The sequence below is a fragment of the Gopherus evgoodei genome, chromosome 3 (genome assembly GCF_007399415.2).
Source record: "Gopherus evgoodei ecotype Sinaloan lineage chromosome 3, rGopEvg1_v1.p, whole genome shotgun sequence".
NCBI lineage: Eukaryota > Metazoa > Chordata > Testudines > Testudinidae > Gopherus > Gopherus evgoodei.
Window position 1 is genome coordinate 73,653,425 of NC_044324.1, and position 19,603 is coordinate 73,673,027.

At 39.2% G+C, this 19,603-nt stretch overlaps 1 protein-coding gene across 1 annotated transcript in view; it reads right to left on the reverse strand.

Annotated features, from left to right (window-relative positions):
- Positions 1 to 18,920, reverse strand: part of IBTK (inhibitor of Bruton tyrosine kinase) — a 92,099-nt gene extending 73,179 nt beyond the window's left edge. Inside the window, exons 1-7 of the mRNA XM_030555809.1 lie at positions 18,712 to 18,920; positions 8,831 to 9,496; positions 5,412 to 5,508; positions 3,473 to 3,597; positions 2,818 to 2,928; positions 1,281 to 1,451; positions 468 to 585 (exon numbers count right to left, since the gene is read on the reverse strand). Of these exons, the coding sequence (XP_030411669.1) occupies positions 468 to 585; positions 1,281 to 1,451; positions 2,818 to 2,928; positions 3,473 to 3,597; positions 5,412 to 5,508; positions 8,831 to 9,154 (946 nt within the window). The 5' untranslated portion in view covers positions 9,155 to 9,496; positions 18,712 to 18,920. The remainder of the gene's footprint in view (positions 1 to 467; positions 586 to 1,280; positions 1,452 to 2,817; positions 2,929 to 3,472; positions 3,598 to 5,411; positions 5,509 to 8,830; positions 9,497 to 18,711) is intronic.
- Positions 18,921 to 19,603: the final 683 nt, after the last annotated feature.

The window sequence follows — 19,603 nt, forward strand, 5'->3', positions numbered from 1 at the left end:
GGTTATAGCTGTGCTGGCCTCAGGATACTAGAGAGACCAGGTAAATGAAGTAAAATCTTTTATTAGACCAACTTCTGTTGCTGAACGAGGCAGGAGCAGGTCTTTGTAGCTCAAAAGCTTGTGTCTTTCACCAACAGAGGTTGGTCCAATAAAAGATTTTACCTCACCCACCTTGTCTCTCTAAATTTAAACAATGACATTCTGTATCCTGAAAGTCATCAGTGATAGACCACACAAGATTCACAGAAGAGAAAGATGGCCAAATAAATTTGAACAGTAAAGCTACATTTGACTGGCCCCATTCTTATCCTCAAGCATAAAAATAATCGTCAGCACTAAAAAGTGGGTGTTCTGGAGCAAGGGGATGACAAGTATAACCCAACATTAATTAAGCTTCTTTTCTCATACAGATGACAGCTTTTACTTTGAGTAACATTTTCAAAGGACAATTTTTATTTGATTCTTACCGAGCTGGCCACCATTCAATCCCATGGTATATACAGCTTCTCTAGTCCATAGCACTGTATGGAATCTGCCTGCAGCCACTCCAATAACCATTCTACCTTTCAGGTTTTTTGCCTGAACCTACATATAAAAACAAAGATTTTCATGTAAGTGTCAAATCCCAAGCAAATAAATTTGATGTGCATAAATCAACATCTTTTCAACTGAAGTCCATATTAATTAAATTGAAGATTTGGTATTAAAAAAAACAGGGTTCATTTCAAAAGTTAGTTAACTGAGACTCTGTTCCACCAATGCCAAAGGGTATGTCTACACTATCCGCCGAATCAGCAGGTAGTGATTGATCTATCGGGGAATCGATGTATCGTGTCTCATCTAGACGCGATACATTGATCCCCGTTCCTAATCGGCTGCCAGCACGTCCCTTGGCCCGCGCCACTTCCCACAGCTCCCAATGGCCAGGAATGGCGAACCGAGCCACTGGGAGCTACAGGGGCCAGGCCTGTGGATTGTCAACGTAAACAAAATGTCTGCGCCCAACTGGCGGATTGCCCTGATGGGCCACGTGCCGAAGGTTGCCATCCCTGTTCTATAAGCTTAGAATCCAAGTAGAGCACAGACAGGCAAACCATCTGATTACATAACGGAATTATTTAACATTGAGATTATGTGCTAACGAACTGGAGAAGATGTTTTTATTTGACCCCATGTTCCACTGAATTATCCCTACAACATTTACATAAAGACATCAATATGATGCTAACATTTCACTCTCAGTGAGGAAAAGGTCCAAGTACTAGCTAAGCAGTTATTACCTGTCTGGGAACACTGCAGTTAGGAGGAGGAGGAAGAATACCCAATTGATGGTAAGTATTTAGGCCAAAGGTGTACACATATCCATCTTCTGTTAAAACAACAGTATGATCCTTAGCTGCTGCTACCTGGGAACACTGATGGCCAATTAGACCTTCCACAAGTCTTGGAACCTAGTACAGATTGACCAAGAGTTGAAAACATTAAAATACTCATTTCTATACCGAGAGATAATTTTTTAAAAGACCACGCACACACTCCCATCACCAAATTACATCAAAAAACCCACAACAAAAATAGAAATGGAAAAGAAAACTAATTTAAAAAGATACAGAATTGTGTAATTATTGTTTGATATATTACACATTGCATATCACATGAAAAGAAGATTAATATGCCAAAATTTTAGCATGTACCTTCAGAACAGATAACCTGCAATCTACTCAGGAACTAAATCTAAAGCTCCAAAACATCTGAGCAGTTTTCAATAGTCACAATTAGTGGTGCATGTGTGTTTCTTTTTTTGAAGTTACCCTGACAGAAAAAGGCTTCCCCTTCTTTCTCCTAAATTCATATTTTTCATCCAACATTACAGTGTTGCTGTAAGGGTTTGACGTCCAATCTCTCTCAATCCCACAGAAAAAGAGGAGAATCACAACTTTCCAAAAGCCACTTGCTTCTAGCCCTGATCAAAAATGCTGTTTCAGCCAATTTTCAAATCGGGGGTGGGGGTGGAAAGCACCCACACACACAAATGGTTTTTTGTTTAAGATCAGTTACATATCTAAGGTTTCGCGATAGTAGTATCAATCTCAAAAATATCAAGGCCTTCAGGGCTTTCCATCAGACGTCTGTAAATTGGATTCATAGTACTAAAGAAGCTTGGCATTATAAATAGAGGGATTAAAAAAAAACCTGAACTATTTCTTTTTTAAATGTGTGACATCTACAGAATTATAGGTAAAGTGGTCATATGATGGCATTGTTTGGGACCTAAAATCAATCATTTATGGCTTTGCCATTCATAATTCATGTGGTTATTCCAAATTCTAGCCAATAATGTCTTTACATCACACAACTTAATATATACATATGTACACACACATACATACACTTGCAATTTCTCTCATAAATTGCTCCACTCTCGGGTTTCTCAGAAAATTTTAAAATGATATCATTTCATGTAAAATAAGCACATACTGCTGGTGGTCAGTACATAGCCCTGAAGTCTTCATGAAGACTGACACACACAGCATCAAACTGAATTCTAAAGTTTGTATTCATTGATTTGCATAATGCAACTACATACTACTCAGATGAAAAAATATGTACTGATCATTTTCTATAAAAATCCATTTTAAAATATAAAAATTCTTCCTTTGTAAATAATTTCTGAACAAAGACTGTAATTGTTAAAAATAACCCAGAACTGAACAAAATATTAGAACTTTGATGGTGCACTTGGGAAGATGTTTAATGAACTCTGAGATTGCATATCTGAAACAAGATTTTTTGTGCTATACTATATTTAAAAGATACCAGGTATGTTTGTTCATCACCATGACCCAAGCGTCCTCCTTGACCATGTCCACAAGTGTAAATCTGTCCTTTCTGGGAAAGGAACACAGAATGAAATTTACAAAGCACCACCTGAAAAAAAACAGAGAGGGTTACAGTTTGAGGGGTAGTATTTTAGCATTCTTTTTGCAAATTACTTTGTAAATATGCTGCTTTCACTGAGGAAATACAGTCTATCCACACAAGACACAACACAATCTATATATAACTAGTACACTGTCCATCTACAATTCATTGTCTATATGGCACTGCAAACTACAAAAGCACCATGCTCCTGCATGGAATTATTTAATATTATCATCTGTTGTTGAAAACATAGTTTGCATTTACAAAGCTAGGAATTTATTATGGCTTTCAAACCAGATGTCAATCCAACATTTTACATCATCACCATGGTATCTATACATCCAAAAAGAGTTGGGAGCCATTGATCTGTGCACTGAAGAGAAAATAACCCAGGAGCACTTAATCCCAGGAGCAGTTTCAATGACTAAAATAGTAGTGTTATATAAGAAAGCGTGGCAAGATCAGCTCCAACATTTAGGTTATTTCTCGGTGGAAAAAGAATCTTACGCATGATGGTATATGGGTTATTAATCCATTTTTTTCAGAATACCTGTTTGATATAGACTCCATTTCTAGGAAAGAGATCCACCAATTCAGGATGATGTTTGCTCTGTTGACCACCATGACCCAAGGTAAAATTTATGTTGTTTCCCCACGTGTAGACATCTGTGGGATCTAAAATTCAAAAGGACAAATTCCATCTGCAATATCTACTACATCTGTGTGCGAGTTCTATTAATTTAACTCCACCTCTGATATAAATGTGAACTAGAACAGTATACATGTTACTCCACTTAAAAAAAAGCTTGAAGAAACAAGGTAAATTCTATTTTAAAAGGTGTATTTTATAAAAGATTGAGAATTTAGAATGATTATTACATATTTTTTCATATTGCATGTCCTGTACATGTCCCTTGTTCATATATATTTCTCACAGTATTTGTTCAACTTCATAGAGTACACCTTCATCAGTAAGAACTATTTACATGTCAAGTCTGCAATACAAAACTGCACAAACTACATTAATTCGTATGCAAGTTTTGTCTTCCACATATATAAAAATCAATCAATCATGCCTGGAATCAAACTGCTAAATAGATTTTCTTCAAATCTTCCCAGTTAATTTATATTCTAGACCTACAACAAGAACTTTCAACTCAAAAAAAACTTTTTTTTGCTAAAGTTACATAGTTTAGAGCTGTGGAAATACAGTACCTTCTCAGCTGTAATTACTGTGATACTAGAATGTGAACTTTAACCTACTCTCTCTGACAAACAGATAAGAAAAAGTAAAATCAGTCTGATCCAACACTAAGTCTATATTTTATGTAAACACACAAAGCATGATTGTAAAGTAATCACTAATATTTTAAAATCAACGAAATATCATAACATCATGATGAAATAGTGTTTAATAAATAGAACATAAAGGTAATGTCAGCCCAGAATTTAGGTTGCGTACATTTCTTCTACCAAAAAACCTAAGTTATACTTGTACAATGAAATATTACAGCAATCAAAAATATAATTGATTAGCAAAAGAAACTGAAAACTATTTTCATTGCCCAAAAGCTGACTGAAATGGGGGGAAAAGCACAAGTGGAGCGTAAATAGGAAAAAGCAGGTTAGATTTTTAAAATTCAATTATAATAATTCAAAGGGATATTAGTAACACAGATGGGGAAGTATATTCAAAGAAGATTTTAAACTTAACAGTGTCTTTTAAGAAAGTGCTGATGTACTCCAACTATCAGATAGCATTACTTAGATATAACAATAACTTGACAGTGACTAGAATTAGTTTACTTTTTTTAAATTATATAAAAGTTGCACTAAAGCGTTTTGAAGATTAAAAAAACTGGGATATAAAATTATAAAACTGGCTGCTAGGAGATACAGGGAATTTATTTAATCTATTAACGCTAGTGAAAACCATGAGGGATGTAATTCAATGTCAACAGAATTTTTTCTTTTTAAGTCACTGAATCCCATCAATTTACTCTAGGCCAGCTATTGAAAAATAGCTGAACCAAGATAAGAATATCAGATAGATTACGCTAGGAGGGATTCTAACGTTAATACCACAGGTACTTTGAATTTCTCATCCTTATCTACAGTAGCACATGCTCTACTAACTGCCAGCAATGAATGAAGATGCACCAATACTGAAATCAGAGAAAGTTCTCGAGACACGTTCCAGAACATTATTTAGCCCTATTTACTCTAGGACTTAAACGTCTGCCATCATTAAGTGTTGTTGCACTCTCTTCTGACAAAATAGAATGTGTACGCGTAGAGAAGGTTTTGTTTCTATACTCTTACCAACTGACCACGTTGCCTCCACATCTTTTGTATCACACCTGTAGGTACTACACCATTAGTATAGTCATAATTAGAAACAGATAGTACTATCTACATATGCACACACATTTATATGTTGATAGCAGTACACATCCTATAGGAATTTCTGTATTCATTTGAAGCCCTACCCGTTTTCTTGAATACTACATAGGCTGGTCTGTCCTTCATCACAAGGTCCAAGGCAGATAAGCCTTCTTTATCTTGTATGTATAAACTAACTCCACGCTGAAAGAGGAAAAAACACCTGGTATGAATATTACTATCACTCCTCATTTCACAGCGAGTAAAGAAATGAATATGATAAATATTCGTAGGTGACAGTGTAATTTTACATTTGAGAAGCTAATAAATCCTTTAAATTCCAGGACATTCTAAATATGGATTTAATCTCAATAAATAATAATCAGAGACAAGTGAAATGGACTTACGATACCAAAATAGATCTACAAAAAGGCTCAACTTGTCAAGCTTCAGCAATAACTACTGTTCTGCATACAGTGAAAAACACAGCAACTGGCACTGACTCCCACAGTTGAAAATAGGCAAACAGGTCTCACTATTGTGCTTTTAGATCTACTGATGAAAAAGCACTATGCAAGAGCTAGGCATTATTATTACTGTTGGGCACCTTCACCAATGGTAGTAAGCTGTTGTGACGGAAGTGGAGTTGCTCTTTAATAATTTACAAATACTCCATGTTTACTTGTTAATTAGAATATTTTCTCTATGAAAATTGGTTTACTAATACGAAGGTGTGTGAGGAAAAAACAAACAGGAAAGAAAACAATGGCTGAAAATACACCACCCCACTAACATAGAAGCTAACACACACACACGGTTGGTTATTATTTTTTATTTAAAGGATAGCTGATCAAGTCATTTTCACTAATAAGATGAGAGCTGTGTAACTTTTTTGGGGGGAGTGAGGGGGTGATTGCTATGTGTTTGAACATGCACAGCAATCTGGACTCTGAACTAAAAGAATCCTTCAGAGGTTAAGTCTGCACTTCAAACTGTCTTTTGTGGTCTTTTGTTCATTCCTGCAGAGGCTGCAGTCTCTTAACACTGGAAGACTAAGATTTCATCTTTGGATGAATTATTCAAATATTTGCTGGACTGATCTAACATGATTAGTTCCCTAAAAAAAAAAAAAGTTCATTTTAGCCCTGGAAGCAGTTCCGAAGAAGATGTCAAAGGAAGAAATAAACAAATATTTTAGTGCAGCTATTGCTATAGTTTCTAGGAGCAAAGAGAAGCAAGTCACCACAAACATACACCCACCCACCCCAGCTTGGAGTGAATACATATGGGACACCATCTATACTGAAAAAGTTTTAGAATTCTCCAGTAATGAATTTCACACACTCTAAAAAGTTAACGAGAAGTCATTAGAAAGTGTTGAGAAACATACTACTTGGAAATGTTACAAGGAAAGAATGCTCAAGATGAAAGTAAAGCGGCACGTGAAACAAGCATTTTGGAAACATCAAAACTTCTAAAATTAAAACTGTTGGAACCACAACCATTTTTGTTAGTCTGACAGTTGAGAACAGATAAGGCTAGCAATGAGAAGCCAGTGTAATACTTTAAGTAAGAAGGGCAGAGATCTCTGGCATCTATCTGATCAGTGACTGGCTAAAGAGTAAGTGGGACAGAGCTAAAGCCCAACATTACAATCAGCTTCTAATTAATTTCACTTTCATGTATGACTAATAAAATGTTACAAATTTTTGAGCTGCAGATACCTGATTTATTAAGTACTGTTTCCATTTAACTATTTTTAGTGTCATGGAAACATTTCCGTTAGTATATTTGGTAAACGCTTATTTTCACAGATATTCAAAATTCGGTGCCAAATCTACACCCAGACTGTTTTGTTAAGATCTCTACCTGCAAGAGTTTCCAAGTAAATGGAAATACATGCAGACCACTGACTTCAATAGGATTCCTCACAGGCTCAGGGGACAACTCCTGCGGAGTCACTTACAAGACCAACACTTGAGATCCTGTCTATGGGCTTGGCTACACTGGAGAGTTGCAGCACTGGTGCTGGGTTTACAACGCTGCAACTTAGTAACTGTCCACACCTGCAAGGCACACCCAGCGCTGCAAATCCCTGGCTGCAGCATTGGCTGTACACCTGGTCTGCTTGGGGTGTAACGATTGCAGCGCTGGTGATGTAGCACTGCTCATCAAGTGTGGCCACCAAAAGCGCTGTTATTGGCCTCCAGGGTATTAGGAGGTATCCCAGAATGCCTGCTCACAACGAACCGGAAGAATGGCTGAACTCCGAGCTCCTCTGAGCTGCTTATCTAAAAAACAAACACAGCTCCTGTTTGCTGGAGCGAGCGAGCGGAGGCAGGCAGGGGAATTGCTTTGGAAGGTTCACAGCTGTTTGCTTGAAGAGAGAAGTCACACGGCAGAGGGGGTGGGGGGAGTCCGTGTTGAGCAGCTGCTTATGTAGTCTGAAGGCTATTTAGGAGTGCATAATTTGCATTTAGTGAATAAGAGAGGGGTGGGAGAAGGGCTCGAAACTTTTAAATTGATTGCAGGTTGGTGATGTGTATGTTCCAGTCCTTAGAACTTGCAAGGCAGGGAGCTGACGGATCCAAAAATCCACTCTCTCTCTCTCCCCCACGTTCCCCCTCACCCCCCTTTTGAAAAGCACGTTGCAGCCACTTGAACACTGGCATAGCTGCCCACAATGCACCACTCCCAGCAGCGCTGCAAATGCTGCCACACTGCAGCGCTGGTAGCTGTCAGTGTGGCCACACTGCAGCGCTTTCCCTATACAGCTGTACGAAGATAGCTGTAAGTCCCAGGGCTGTACAACTGTAAGTGTAGCATACCCTATATTCCAAGTCGTACAGGTTTAACTTCAAATTGGCTTAATTGTTATTAAAAATAAGGAATCAAGTTAAACTGAGGCCTTGGCTACACTGGCACTTTAAAGCGCTGCAACTTTCGCGCTCAAGGGTGTGAAAAAATACCCCCCTGAGCGCTGCAAGATACAGCACTGTAAAGCCTCAGTGTAATCAGTGCCGCAGCTACATCAGTAAAGGATGTGGTTTACGTGCAGCTCCGACCACACACACACTTCAAAGCGCTGCCACGCCAGCGCTTTGAAATTTCAAGTGTAGCCATACCCTAAAACAAGTTCAGGTTTAAATTGAATTAAGCGGTGTCCACAAAGAGTTTTGTATTAATTTAGCTCAACCAATCAGTTTAAACCAGCTGTTTCTCAAACAGGGGTCACCACTTGCGTAGGGAAAGCCCCTGGCGGGCCGGGCCAGGCCAGGCAGCTCCCATTGGCCTGCGGCAGCGATCCGAAGCCAGTGGGAGCTGCGATCGGACGGACCTGCAGACGGGGCAGGTAAAAACATCACCCTGGCCCACCAGGGGCTTTTCCTACACAAGCGGCGACCCCTGTTTGAGAAACACCTGGTTTAAAAGTCACAGGAAAAGGCATTTTGATACAAGTTCATACATCACACATCCCAAACATATTTAAAAAATTAGTGTGCAATACATAAAGTCAGATACTGACCTTCAGCAATGACCAAGCACAGTCGATGTGTCCATAAAAGATGCCTCTGTGCAAAGCTGTCCATCCAGATTCCTTGTCTTTTGCCAATAAATCCACTCCTTTGGTGTCTGCCAGCCAATCTAGCACACCTTTCTTACCACAGGACGAAGCAAGATGGAGAACATTCCTGCCAAAGGTATCCTTTAGGGTTGCTGCATTGTAGCAGTAAGAAGAGAGAAAGGCCTTGATCTGGCCTTCGCTTCCTCTGGTAACTACAGAAATAATATCTAAAGCATGCTGCAGGGAATGACACTTCAGAGTGCAGTCAGGCAGGATAGAATTCATTCTCACCTTTCTGAAACAGCTCCCTCATTAAGAGGAGCAACCAGTATGAATGCTAAGGCACTCCCTTTTTATGACACAATTCAGTGCTGCAGGAAATTCATGACTCCTAATACTTAAATTCAGTTTTATACAGCAGCCATGAGAATCTTCATGCAGTTATGTTTGGCACTTAATCAAAATTTATAAATATAAAGTTATATTTTAAAGTCTTATTTCTCCATTTTATACAACAAAAATCTTGTTATTGTCCATAGAAAATTCCAAGAATCAAAAGGAGTGGGGAGGGGGGCTCCCCCTCCACACTGTCTAATTCCTCTAAATCTCCATAATTGTGAGGGAGACCTGCAAGAAAAGGGATAAAAGAGGAAAGAGACAAATAAGGATTATGCACCATTCAATAGACTTTTATACCAAGACCGCACTTGTTTGTGGGGTTTGTTTGTTTGTTTTAAATATAACTGAATTTTGGTAGGCCCAATTTTTGTTATCTATTGCACTGATGTCGCCATATATCATAAAAGCCAGACCTGATTCCTGTAAAAATAAGAAACTTCTCAATCATGCCCCACAGTTACTCCAGTTGGCTGAATCACTCAACAGTCCCCTTGATTATCCAAATGATTTACATAATGCATGGATTAAAAGGACAGTAAAAAAACTTTAAAGGTAAACTGGGCCATAATCTACATCCACACACAAAATACATGTCATTCTTTAAATGTGTTTGGGGAAGGGAGGAAGATTGCTGTCTACTTTTTTTTTTCAGCAAAGGACTCAAATTTATTCTCACAGAGAAAAAAATACATTTCATATTTCAAGTATCAGAGGGGTAGCCGTGTTAGTCTGGATCTGTAAAAGCAGCAAAGAATCCTGTGGCACCTTATAGACTAACAGACGTTTTGGAGCATGAGCTTTCGTGGGTGAATACCCACTTCCTCAGATGCAAGTAGTGGAAATTTCCAGGGGCAAGTATATATATGCTAGCAAGCAAGCTAGAGATAACAAAGTCAGTTCAATCAGGGAGGATGAGGCCCTGTTCTAGCAGTTGAGGTGTGAAAACCAAGAGAGAAGAAACTGGTTCTGTAGTTGGCAAGCCATTTACAGTCTTTGTTCAATCCTGAGCTGATGGTGTCAAGTTTTCAGATGAACTTCAGGACCAGACTTCAAAGAGAAACTGCTGAGCTTCAGTTCATCTGCAAATTTGACACCATCAGCTCAGGATTGAACAAAGACTGTGAATGGCTTGCCAACTACAGAACCAGTTTCTCCTCTCTTGGTTTTCATCCTCCCTGATTGAACTGACCTCGTTATCTCTAGCTTGCTTGCTAGCATATATATACCTGCCCCTGGAAATTTCCACTACATGCATCTGAGGAAGTGGGTATTCACCCACGAAAGCTCATGCTCCAAAACGTCTGTTAGTCTATAAGGTGCCACAGGATTCTTTGCTGGTTTCATATTTCAAGATTCAAATGATTCATTTTCAAGCATCTGACCAGTAAGACTACAAAGGATTCTTAATTATGGGAAATATCCATGGTTGACAGACACTACAGTATTGTTTTGTTTGTTTTTGAAACGAATAAAATCACACATTAAATAAAGTACAAACAATCACCATTCAAAACCAAAAAAAATCCCAAGATAAGTCCATAATCAATTAGAATAGTCAGTGACCTACATACACCACTCTGGAAAATTAAAACTGTTGTTCAATCTGAATTTGAACTCCTATTCAAGCTAAACAAAAAAAAAAAACAAAAAATAACCACAAAATACACAAACTTTAAAACATCAACCTTCTCCAGCACAAACGTCACATTCTGAGCTAGCTACATGTGTGCAACTCCCTCATTTTAACAGGGTGTCAGAAGTGAACAGTGTTTGGCCCTCCACATCTAGGATTTACAACTTTTTAGCTTATAAATGAAAACTGGGTTTGAAAATCCCCTAGAACCCTGAATGGTATATCCCAAAATGACCAGTACAACCTTTTCACTAGAATTAGGTTAGTAATACATCAATGAGTCCTGTAAATATTAACTCAAATATGACAAATTTAAAGTAGCTGTGTTAGCACCTCAAGCTATAGCAGTGCTTCTCAAAGCCAATCTGACACTTGTTCAGGGAAAGCCCTGGCAGTCTGGGCCGGTTTGTTTACCTACGGTGTCCGCAGGTTCAGCTGATCACGGCTCCCATTGGCTGCGGTTCGCCATTCCAGGCCAATGGGGGCTACAGGAAGCGGCATGGGCCAGTCACAGCCCCCATTGGCCTGGAGCGGAAAACCGTGGAAAGTGGGAGCCCGCGATCGGCCAAACCTGCAGATGTGGCAGGTAAACAAACTGACTCGGACTGCCAGGGGCCTTCCCTGAACAAGCGGCAGCCCAGCTTTGAGAAGCACTGAGCCATAGCATTCATCACAGCTCTGCATATCCCAGAACGTTAATTAACTTAGCTGCCCATCACTTTGTGAGGTAGGGAAGTAATATCACCACTTTACAGACAGGAAAAAGGTTAGATCTTTTGCCCAACGTTGACACAGGAAGACTGTGGAAGAACCAGGAATAGAACATAGATATTCCGATTCCGAATCCTTGTCCTTATCCCTCTTTATCATCTTACTGGCAGAAATACTCACAGGAAGCAATTGTTATAGAACATTTGCAAAAAAATGAATTCTGAGCTCAAATGTGACTTGCAGCAGAAACATGGATCTAAATAAACAGTATTAATCCAAATGATCTCATGTGAAATGTGCCCAAAGTTAAATAATCCCTCAAATATTAAATGCAACAAATTTATGGGGAATAAACTAATCTACAGACCAAACTTGTGCAGAGCGTATTTGCTAAATAATGTCAAATAGCAAGTAATTTTAAGAAAAATAAATAGAGTACATTTTTAGTAAGTTATTCACTACGAATTATTCACTCTGCTCTATTTAACAGTAACATTCAGAAATATTTCATAAATCAAGAGAAATTGCAGCAATCCAATTTACATTTGTTCACCATTATCTATATGCCACACTATATGGACATTCTACAAACAGACCCAGTGCTAGACCTGAGGTGCAGACAAATTCAGTTCTGTATTGGATATTTATAGATTCCAAGCCCAGAAGAAATCATTGTGATCATCTAGTCGGACCTCCTGTATAACACAGGCTGTTTGAACTACAGTACATCTTTCAGAAAAACACACAATCTTGATTTAAAAATTGCCAGTAATGAAGAATCCACCACAGTCCTGGGTTAATTGTTCCAATGGTTAGTTATCTTCACTGTTAAAATATGTACACCTTATTTTCAGTCTGAGTTTGTCTAGCTTCAACTTCCAGCCACTGAATCATGTTATACCTCTATCTGCTACACTGAAGTACTCATTATCAAATATTTGTTCCTCATATAAGTACATACAGGATGTGATCAAGTCACCCCTTATCCTTCTCTTTGATGTGCGAGTGTGCCACAGTCACCCTTTCTAGAATGATATGCATAAGAGAACTGACCCAGTATTAGATATTGATAAGGAAGTCTTCATTCAGTGGGCACTAGCCCACCTCCTTATTCCAAGGAAGTGGAAGAGATGTTTGAGAACCATGATAGCCGCCAAAAATAATATACTAGAAATATGAAACTACACCCTGCACAGATACAGAGATAAGTGCTCTCTTATGAATACTTCCTTTCCTTTATAAAGCATTTTGAGATCTACAGACAAAATGCATTATAGAAAAGCTAAGTATTATAATTAATTTAATATCATACTTTAATATTGGACCTTGGTTCAAAAATTATAAAGGGAAAAATATACATATAAAAAGCTTTAGCTTTGACACATCTATGAGAACCCTGCATTTTCCCTCTCCTTCACTATGCTCCAAAGAATTCTTCAAAGTTTATAATTAGTGCTATGACTGTACATAGCATTGCATACCATATGATGGCATTAATACAAAATTGACAAACTATAATGTCATTGCCAGCTTTTATATTACAGCCCACACATGGAAAGATCTATGACCAAGCACATTTCAAATAGCACCAATTGCAAAGACACTTTTGTTGGAGATACTCCTGAGATAAGAAAGCACATAGGGTAAGGAAAACAGGAAAAGATGCCAAATTTTAATTTTTTTTTTAAAAAGGGAGGAGGAGGTAAATGGGGGAGGAGCAGAAAAATCAACAGAGACAGACACAGACTTACTGTGGACAGACAGACCAAGTATTAAAAAAGGAAAGCAAAACTACATGGCTAGGAAGTCATGTACGATATTGCATAACAAGAAACCAAGAGACAAGCAGAGAGTTACATTAAATAGACTAACCCAGCTGCTACTCTGAAACCATTAAACTAATTCTATTCGGATTACATTTGCTGCAAAAGTGCAGAATTTTGACACTACAGAATTATTTTCATGCAAGTCAGTTCAGCCCTCCTTTATTACAGCATTACAAACAGGGTTGCATGCACTATTAGCGCATTAATACACCTCTTGGGTGTTTTATGAGGCACAAGATTATATACATCTCCAAGGCAAATATTAATAGATCAATAAAAGCAAACAGTTATATTATTATAGTGCTCAAAAACAGGTTAGGAATTCTACAGATTTTTTTTTTTAACTTAACAGGTCCCCAGGCTAAAGTTTATAAATTAAGGCCCCAATACAGCAACTGATCGTCATGCCTATGTGAAACGCTATTGACTGCAATGGGACTCTGCACAGATGCATGAGTCTACCCACATAGATTCCCAGTCAGAGGATCAGAACCTAAACAGAAAACATATCGGAAATGGACAGAGAGGGGAGAGAAGTAGCACAAGTGTGTGGTGGTGCTTTGTAATTCTGTTTTTGTATAGCGCATAAGCCATTGTCTATTTCTCTTTCTGTCCTATGACAGCTGCCTATATTTCTCTTTTGATCATTAACCCTTATTTTAATTTGTGTTATAACATTAGCCTTTTTTCTTTTTTAAACCTGCAGTTATTGAGCTTTATATTCTGTCAATAAAAACTAAAACCCCATGCCTTTTTTAAAAAAACATTTTATTGTTACAAAAGGCCTGGAACGTCAGTGTTAACTCTTTTTGAAGAGCTTCCAATTTTAACATACTCTTTCATTACAGAAAATAGCTTGCAGCAAAGAGAGGAGGAATTAAAAAGAACAAGTAGCAAGAGTATCATAAAGATGTTTTATAGTTTATACTGCGGGATTGTTTCTAAATCCTCACCCACAGCAAAGACTCCGAGGACTTGTCTTCACATACAGAGCTACTGCAGTGCAGCTGCACTGCCGTAGCACTTTAGTGAAGACACTCCTACACTTCCAATAAAACTTCTCCCATCAGTGTAGTTAATTCATCTCCCCGGGAGGCGGTAGCTATGTCAGTGGGAGAAATTCTCCCATCAACATTGTGTTGTCTACATCTGGGGGGCAGGAAGGTGTTTCAGTATAACTAAGTCACTCAGGGGTGTGGACTGTTCACACTCCTGAGCGACAGTCATACTGACATGGGTTGGTAGAGTATACCTGGCCTTAAATATCACTGGCTTTTTCCAGGAGCACAGATCCTCTCACTAAACTCTGCAGCAGCCCACGTGAAGAAGAGAGATCTTACAACTGCTGCCCCTCAGGAGTTGCCTAAAGGCAACAAGCACGTGGGACTATTTCAGAGCTTGGTGAATCAGGCAGCACACAAGCACCCTCATTCACCATCTTACATCAGACAGCCTAAAGGGGGCGCATTCTCCCAACCTCAATTCCTTCTCCTGAATTGCAGAGTTCTGTATGTCATCAGAACTTTTTGGGTAGAGGAAAAGATGACTAAAATTGCTGGAGTTGCAGCCAACAATTGACTCAGTTCTTTATTAGCATCGCACATAGAAAGTCTGGTCCATTTTTGCTTGTCACTTTTCAAAGTAGGCTCAAGTGAGCCAAGTTATGTATGTGTTTGCAAGATCAAGGCCACGGTTATCATTACTCAGAAATTTTCCCTATTCTCTCTTCACTATATTTACATATTAAAGGCAATTTTTCACCACAAAAAGCTCTAATCAAAGGTCAAATATAATCTAAATATAATCTGATCAATAAATTAAATCTTGTGTAACAATGTAAATTTAAAGCAGCCTTTAAGCAATTTAACCCCAAAGGTATTCACTAAATTAATCTATATTAATATGCAGCGTGTAAAGAATCTGTGACAAGGAAAAGGGGTGGCTGCATGTGCAGAAGAGAGAGGGTAGGGACTGATGGGATAAGTTAAATAGAATATGATATTAAGAGAGAAAGATTTGAGGGGAGATTAGGAAGAGAAAGACAGAAAGTTAGGGAGAATGTAGAGAATGCAATGCAGAGTACGAAGGAGAGAGGTAAGTAGGTGGAGAAAACAAATACCGGAAATCACCGCAAGAAAAGAAAGGACCGTGTGAAGTGAAGCAAGAAAGCATAAAACCATGAGTGCATTAATCAGAAAACTGACTGACATTATTACAAATATCACCAAACTTTTGTTCTCTTGAATTGCAGGGAGATGGTTTAGGGAGCACTGTGGCACAATTATTTTTCACCCTAGCTAATAAGTGCTTAAATAACACAGCAATGAGCACTATATGTTTAAAAAGAGAGAGTGAGAGATTAGCTAGACAATTTAGTTCTTGGGGTAGCAGTGTCAGGTAAATATTATAAGTCCTGTTTTACGTTAGACACAAGTTACAGTATCATTTATGATCTGCAGGGCATCTAACAAGACACACAAGTACATAGATGAAACATTTAAAACAATATTTCAATGAATGCACTAAAATTCTTGAACAGAAAATGAGGTCTGAAGCTCTGTTTGCAGTATTATTGTAGCTCTGTTAGTCCCAGAATATTACAGAGACAAGGTGGGTGAGGAAATAGCTTATATTGGACCAATTTCTCTTGGTGAAATAGACAAGCTTTCAGAGCGCTCTTCTTCAGGTCTGATGTTCGGAACTAACCTAAGAGTTATCATGATTAAAGAAAACATGAATACCTTACATGTAGATAAACAGTATCTCTTCAAATTCTTCCTGTTCATGCAAAGTGTTGAAAGTCATTTATAATTTAACATTAGAGAAGGAAAAAAAAAGTTGAAGCAATTTGGATAGAGAGCACACCTGTTATAATTTGGAAGACGGCACAAACATATCACGTTGCATCTGAAGAAGTGAGGTTTTTTTACCCATGAAAGCTTATGCCCAAATAAATCTTGTTAGTCTTTAAGGTGCCACCACACTCCTTGTTGTTTTTGTGAATCCACACTAACACAGCTATCCCCTGATACTTGAGAAACATTTCAGTATACTAAAGATTAAGATCATTACACTTTGGGCTAGACACTAATGAAACGTTTTGGTATTTAATTACTTGTAGTTAAATTTCTCTCTCTTATTTTGGCAAACACTGGGCATGCTGTAGAGGCAGAACATCTAGCCCCAAGGAAAGGAACAGCAGCATGCTGCTCTTCTCCTTGATAGCCTCTGCAATGTTCCAAATCCCTACCAACCTAAGGAACAAGGGATCAAGACCCAGACCTAAATCTCATTCTTCATGAGCCCAGACCCCCATCAATTTGCTTTTTTATTTAACAATTATTATTATTTAATTTAGCTAGGTTTTAGTTCTCAAAACATTTTCTAGTATTTCACTATAATTGCAAACCCTTTCCAAAGTAGTAATTATTCCAGTGAATAATTCAAGCTCAAATAAAATGATTTCAGAATGAACACAAAACATATTTTGATACTCTCTAGTATAAAAAAAAGGTCTTAATGTTTAGCTCATTTTTAATATTAAAAAATGTTTGCACAATCTTTAAAACAGTCTTCCATATTATAGTAGTATGATTGCCATCAAAACTGCTTCATTACACAGAGGAGTTTTGTCCTGATTGTCTCTTTAGGGTGGTATAAGTGGTTCTTCAAACAGCATCAAGTAACATGAACATTACATATTTAGCTATTGAAACTTCCTCAAAAAAAAAAAATGACACCAAATCTGGGGAAAAAATGGAGAGCCCATTGTAAGTGAACAGTTGCAAACAGGCACAAAAATAAATAAAAAAAAATCACAGTGCATGTCCTGACTTTACATTGGAACATTTTTATCATGATGTAGAGCTGCTCTAACTCAAAGCTATCACATATAAATAAATCATAACCCAAACACGTAAACACCAGGATAAAATGCTGCAATTAGTTTTCAACACCATGCAACTAATTTGACATAACTTCTCCTTCCTCTGTCTTTACTGCTGCAGAAGGGAGGGAGGAGGAGGAGAAGGCAGCTCTAGCCCACTTGTTCGATGTTCATTAGTCTCGCTGTTAATCTCATCACTGTTAATGAATACCATAAAGAGAAAGGTCTGTACTTAATTCATAACAAAATAAAACATCAAAATGGAGCACAATTATTTAATTGACTTTACCAAAGTATCTTGAAATTACTCCATTTTACACAAATTGAATCCATTTGTCAGAACTAATAAAATACAGATGCTGAAGCCTTTTAAATATAAAAAGGAATGTTGCATGTGGTGCATTTGGAAATGGTCAAAATTATTCAGACTTAATATTGTGTATTCAAATACACACATGCACATGCGCACACACACACTCTACAACTTCCCCCTACTGGAACCATATGCTGGATCCTTGATTTAGCTCTGTGCGCCAAACAATGTTCACAGCTTATAATATATTCTGGTGAATCAACCATACTTTTTTCAACATTTCATTGAATTTAAAATTATTTGGTGGATTTACCACTTAAAGTGTGCATTTCATAAATGAATTCAGTACACGTGCTACCAAATATCTGTTATTACGAAACTTTTATCTGAAATGCATTATTTATTATTTAAAAAGGTGGGTGATTTGTCTCAAGACTGGCAGCTATGCCAATCTCCTCAGTGGAAAGAGTGAGACTAAACTAAAGAAAAGGTGATGGAGGAGTACCAGGGCAACCCAGAAAGGTCACTGGTTCTTTGAACTCTATTAAAAAGTTTCATCACTTTGGTACTTCGCCAAGAATGTTTCTGTATGCCGGGTTTGAAGCCAACATCTCCGGAGGCCACTGCCAAAAGGTCTAGAATAAATAACGCGAGAGCCCATGAAAGGAAGAGGACTTTCAAGGCTGTTTGACTGTCGGGATAAGGACAGCTGCCCATATCCCTTCGGTGGTCGCTTTAAGGATTTCAAAGCGTTCGTGCCAGGCAGGGGTATGTGTCTGGGATACGGGGCACACACCTCCCCACTCAGGCTCCTGTGGGAGGGGGCTGACAGGGGAGAGCTCGCACTGCTCTCCTCCCGCCCCTCCCTGCCGCTGTCCGTCCGTCCTTCCTCCCCCGTGTCTCTGTCCCCGTCTCGTCCCCTCACACCCGCCTATGACTCTCTCCTGGGGGAGTTCGCGTTCCTTTCCCCTCGGGCCCCCTCTCCGCCTCCCGGCCAGCTCCGCCCACTGGCTGCCTCGCCCCTTCCTCTCTGCCCCCCGCCCGCCGCATCGGCAGGACTCTGCCCCGCCTCACCAGTCGCTAGATGAAAGGGCTCGGACAGGGTCGGCGGGACGCGCGCGACGCGGCGGGGGGACTCATCCTCAGTGACTCCCACTCAGGGCCAGGCTACCAGACGCGAAGCGGCGACGGCCACGGCTACAACCCAGAGCCGGGGGCAGGACAGGGAACGACTGCTGAGTGCCCACACCGAAACAAGAGTGCACAGGATTGGCGGGAGCGCTGTGTATCCCGCACGCCTATTGGCTGACAGTAGCCACCGCTCTGGCCAGCGCGTTCCAGCGGGGAGCCAGGAGTGACTGTCTGGCACGCGGGGTCAGGGGGCGGGCACCGGGGTGGGTGCGCGTGGCGGTGCAGGGCTGGGCGTGGCGGTGCAAAGTCCAGCATACTGGGCAGCGAGCTTTGACCTGCTTTGCTGTGCTCCTCCTAGGAGTGTGCCACCGGTAGCACTTTCTGCTACCTATAGATTGTTAGAGGTGGCTAACAAATGTCTACAGGTAGCAGTTTCTTACACTATATTCCATGAGAAATTGCTATGTGTAGCAAAGTACTATCTGTAGCAGTTAGTGATACATATAGATCAGGGTTCGGCAAGCTTTCAGAAGTGGTGTGTCGAGTCTTCATTTATTCATTCTAATTTAAGGTTTTGCGTGCCAATAATACATTTTAATGTTTTTAGACGGTCTCTTTCTATAAGTCTTTAATATTTACTTTACATACAACAATAGTTTAGTTATGTAAGGTTTTTTAAATGTTTAAGAAGCGTCATTTAAAATTAAATTAAAATGCAGAGCCGCCAGGACCCGGGCAGTGTGAGGGCCACTGAAAATCAGGTTGCCTACTGCTGGTATAAATTGTAAGAAGCACCTTCTGTAAAAAGATGCTACTTTATTTATACATGCTTGTC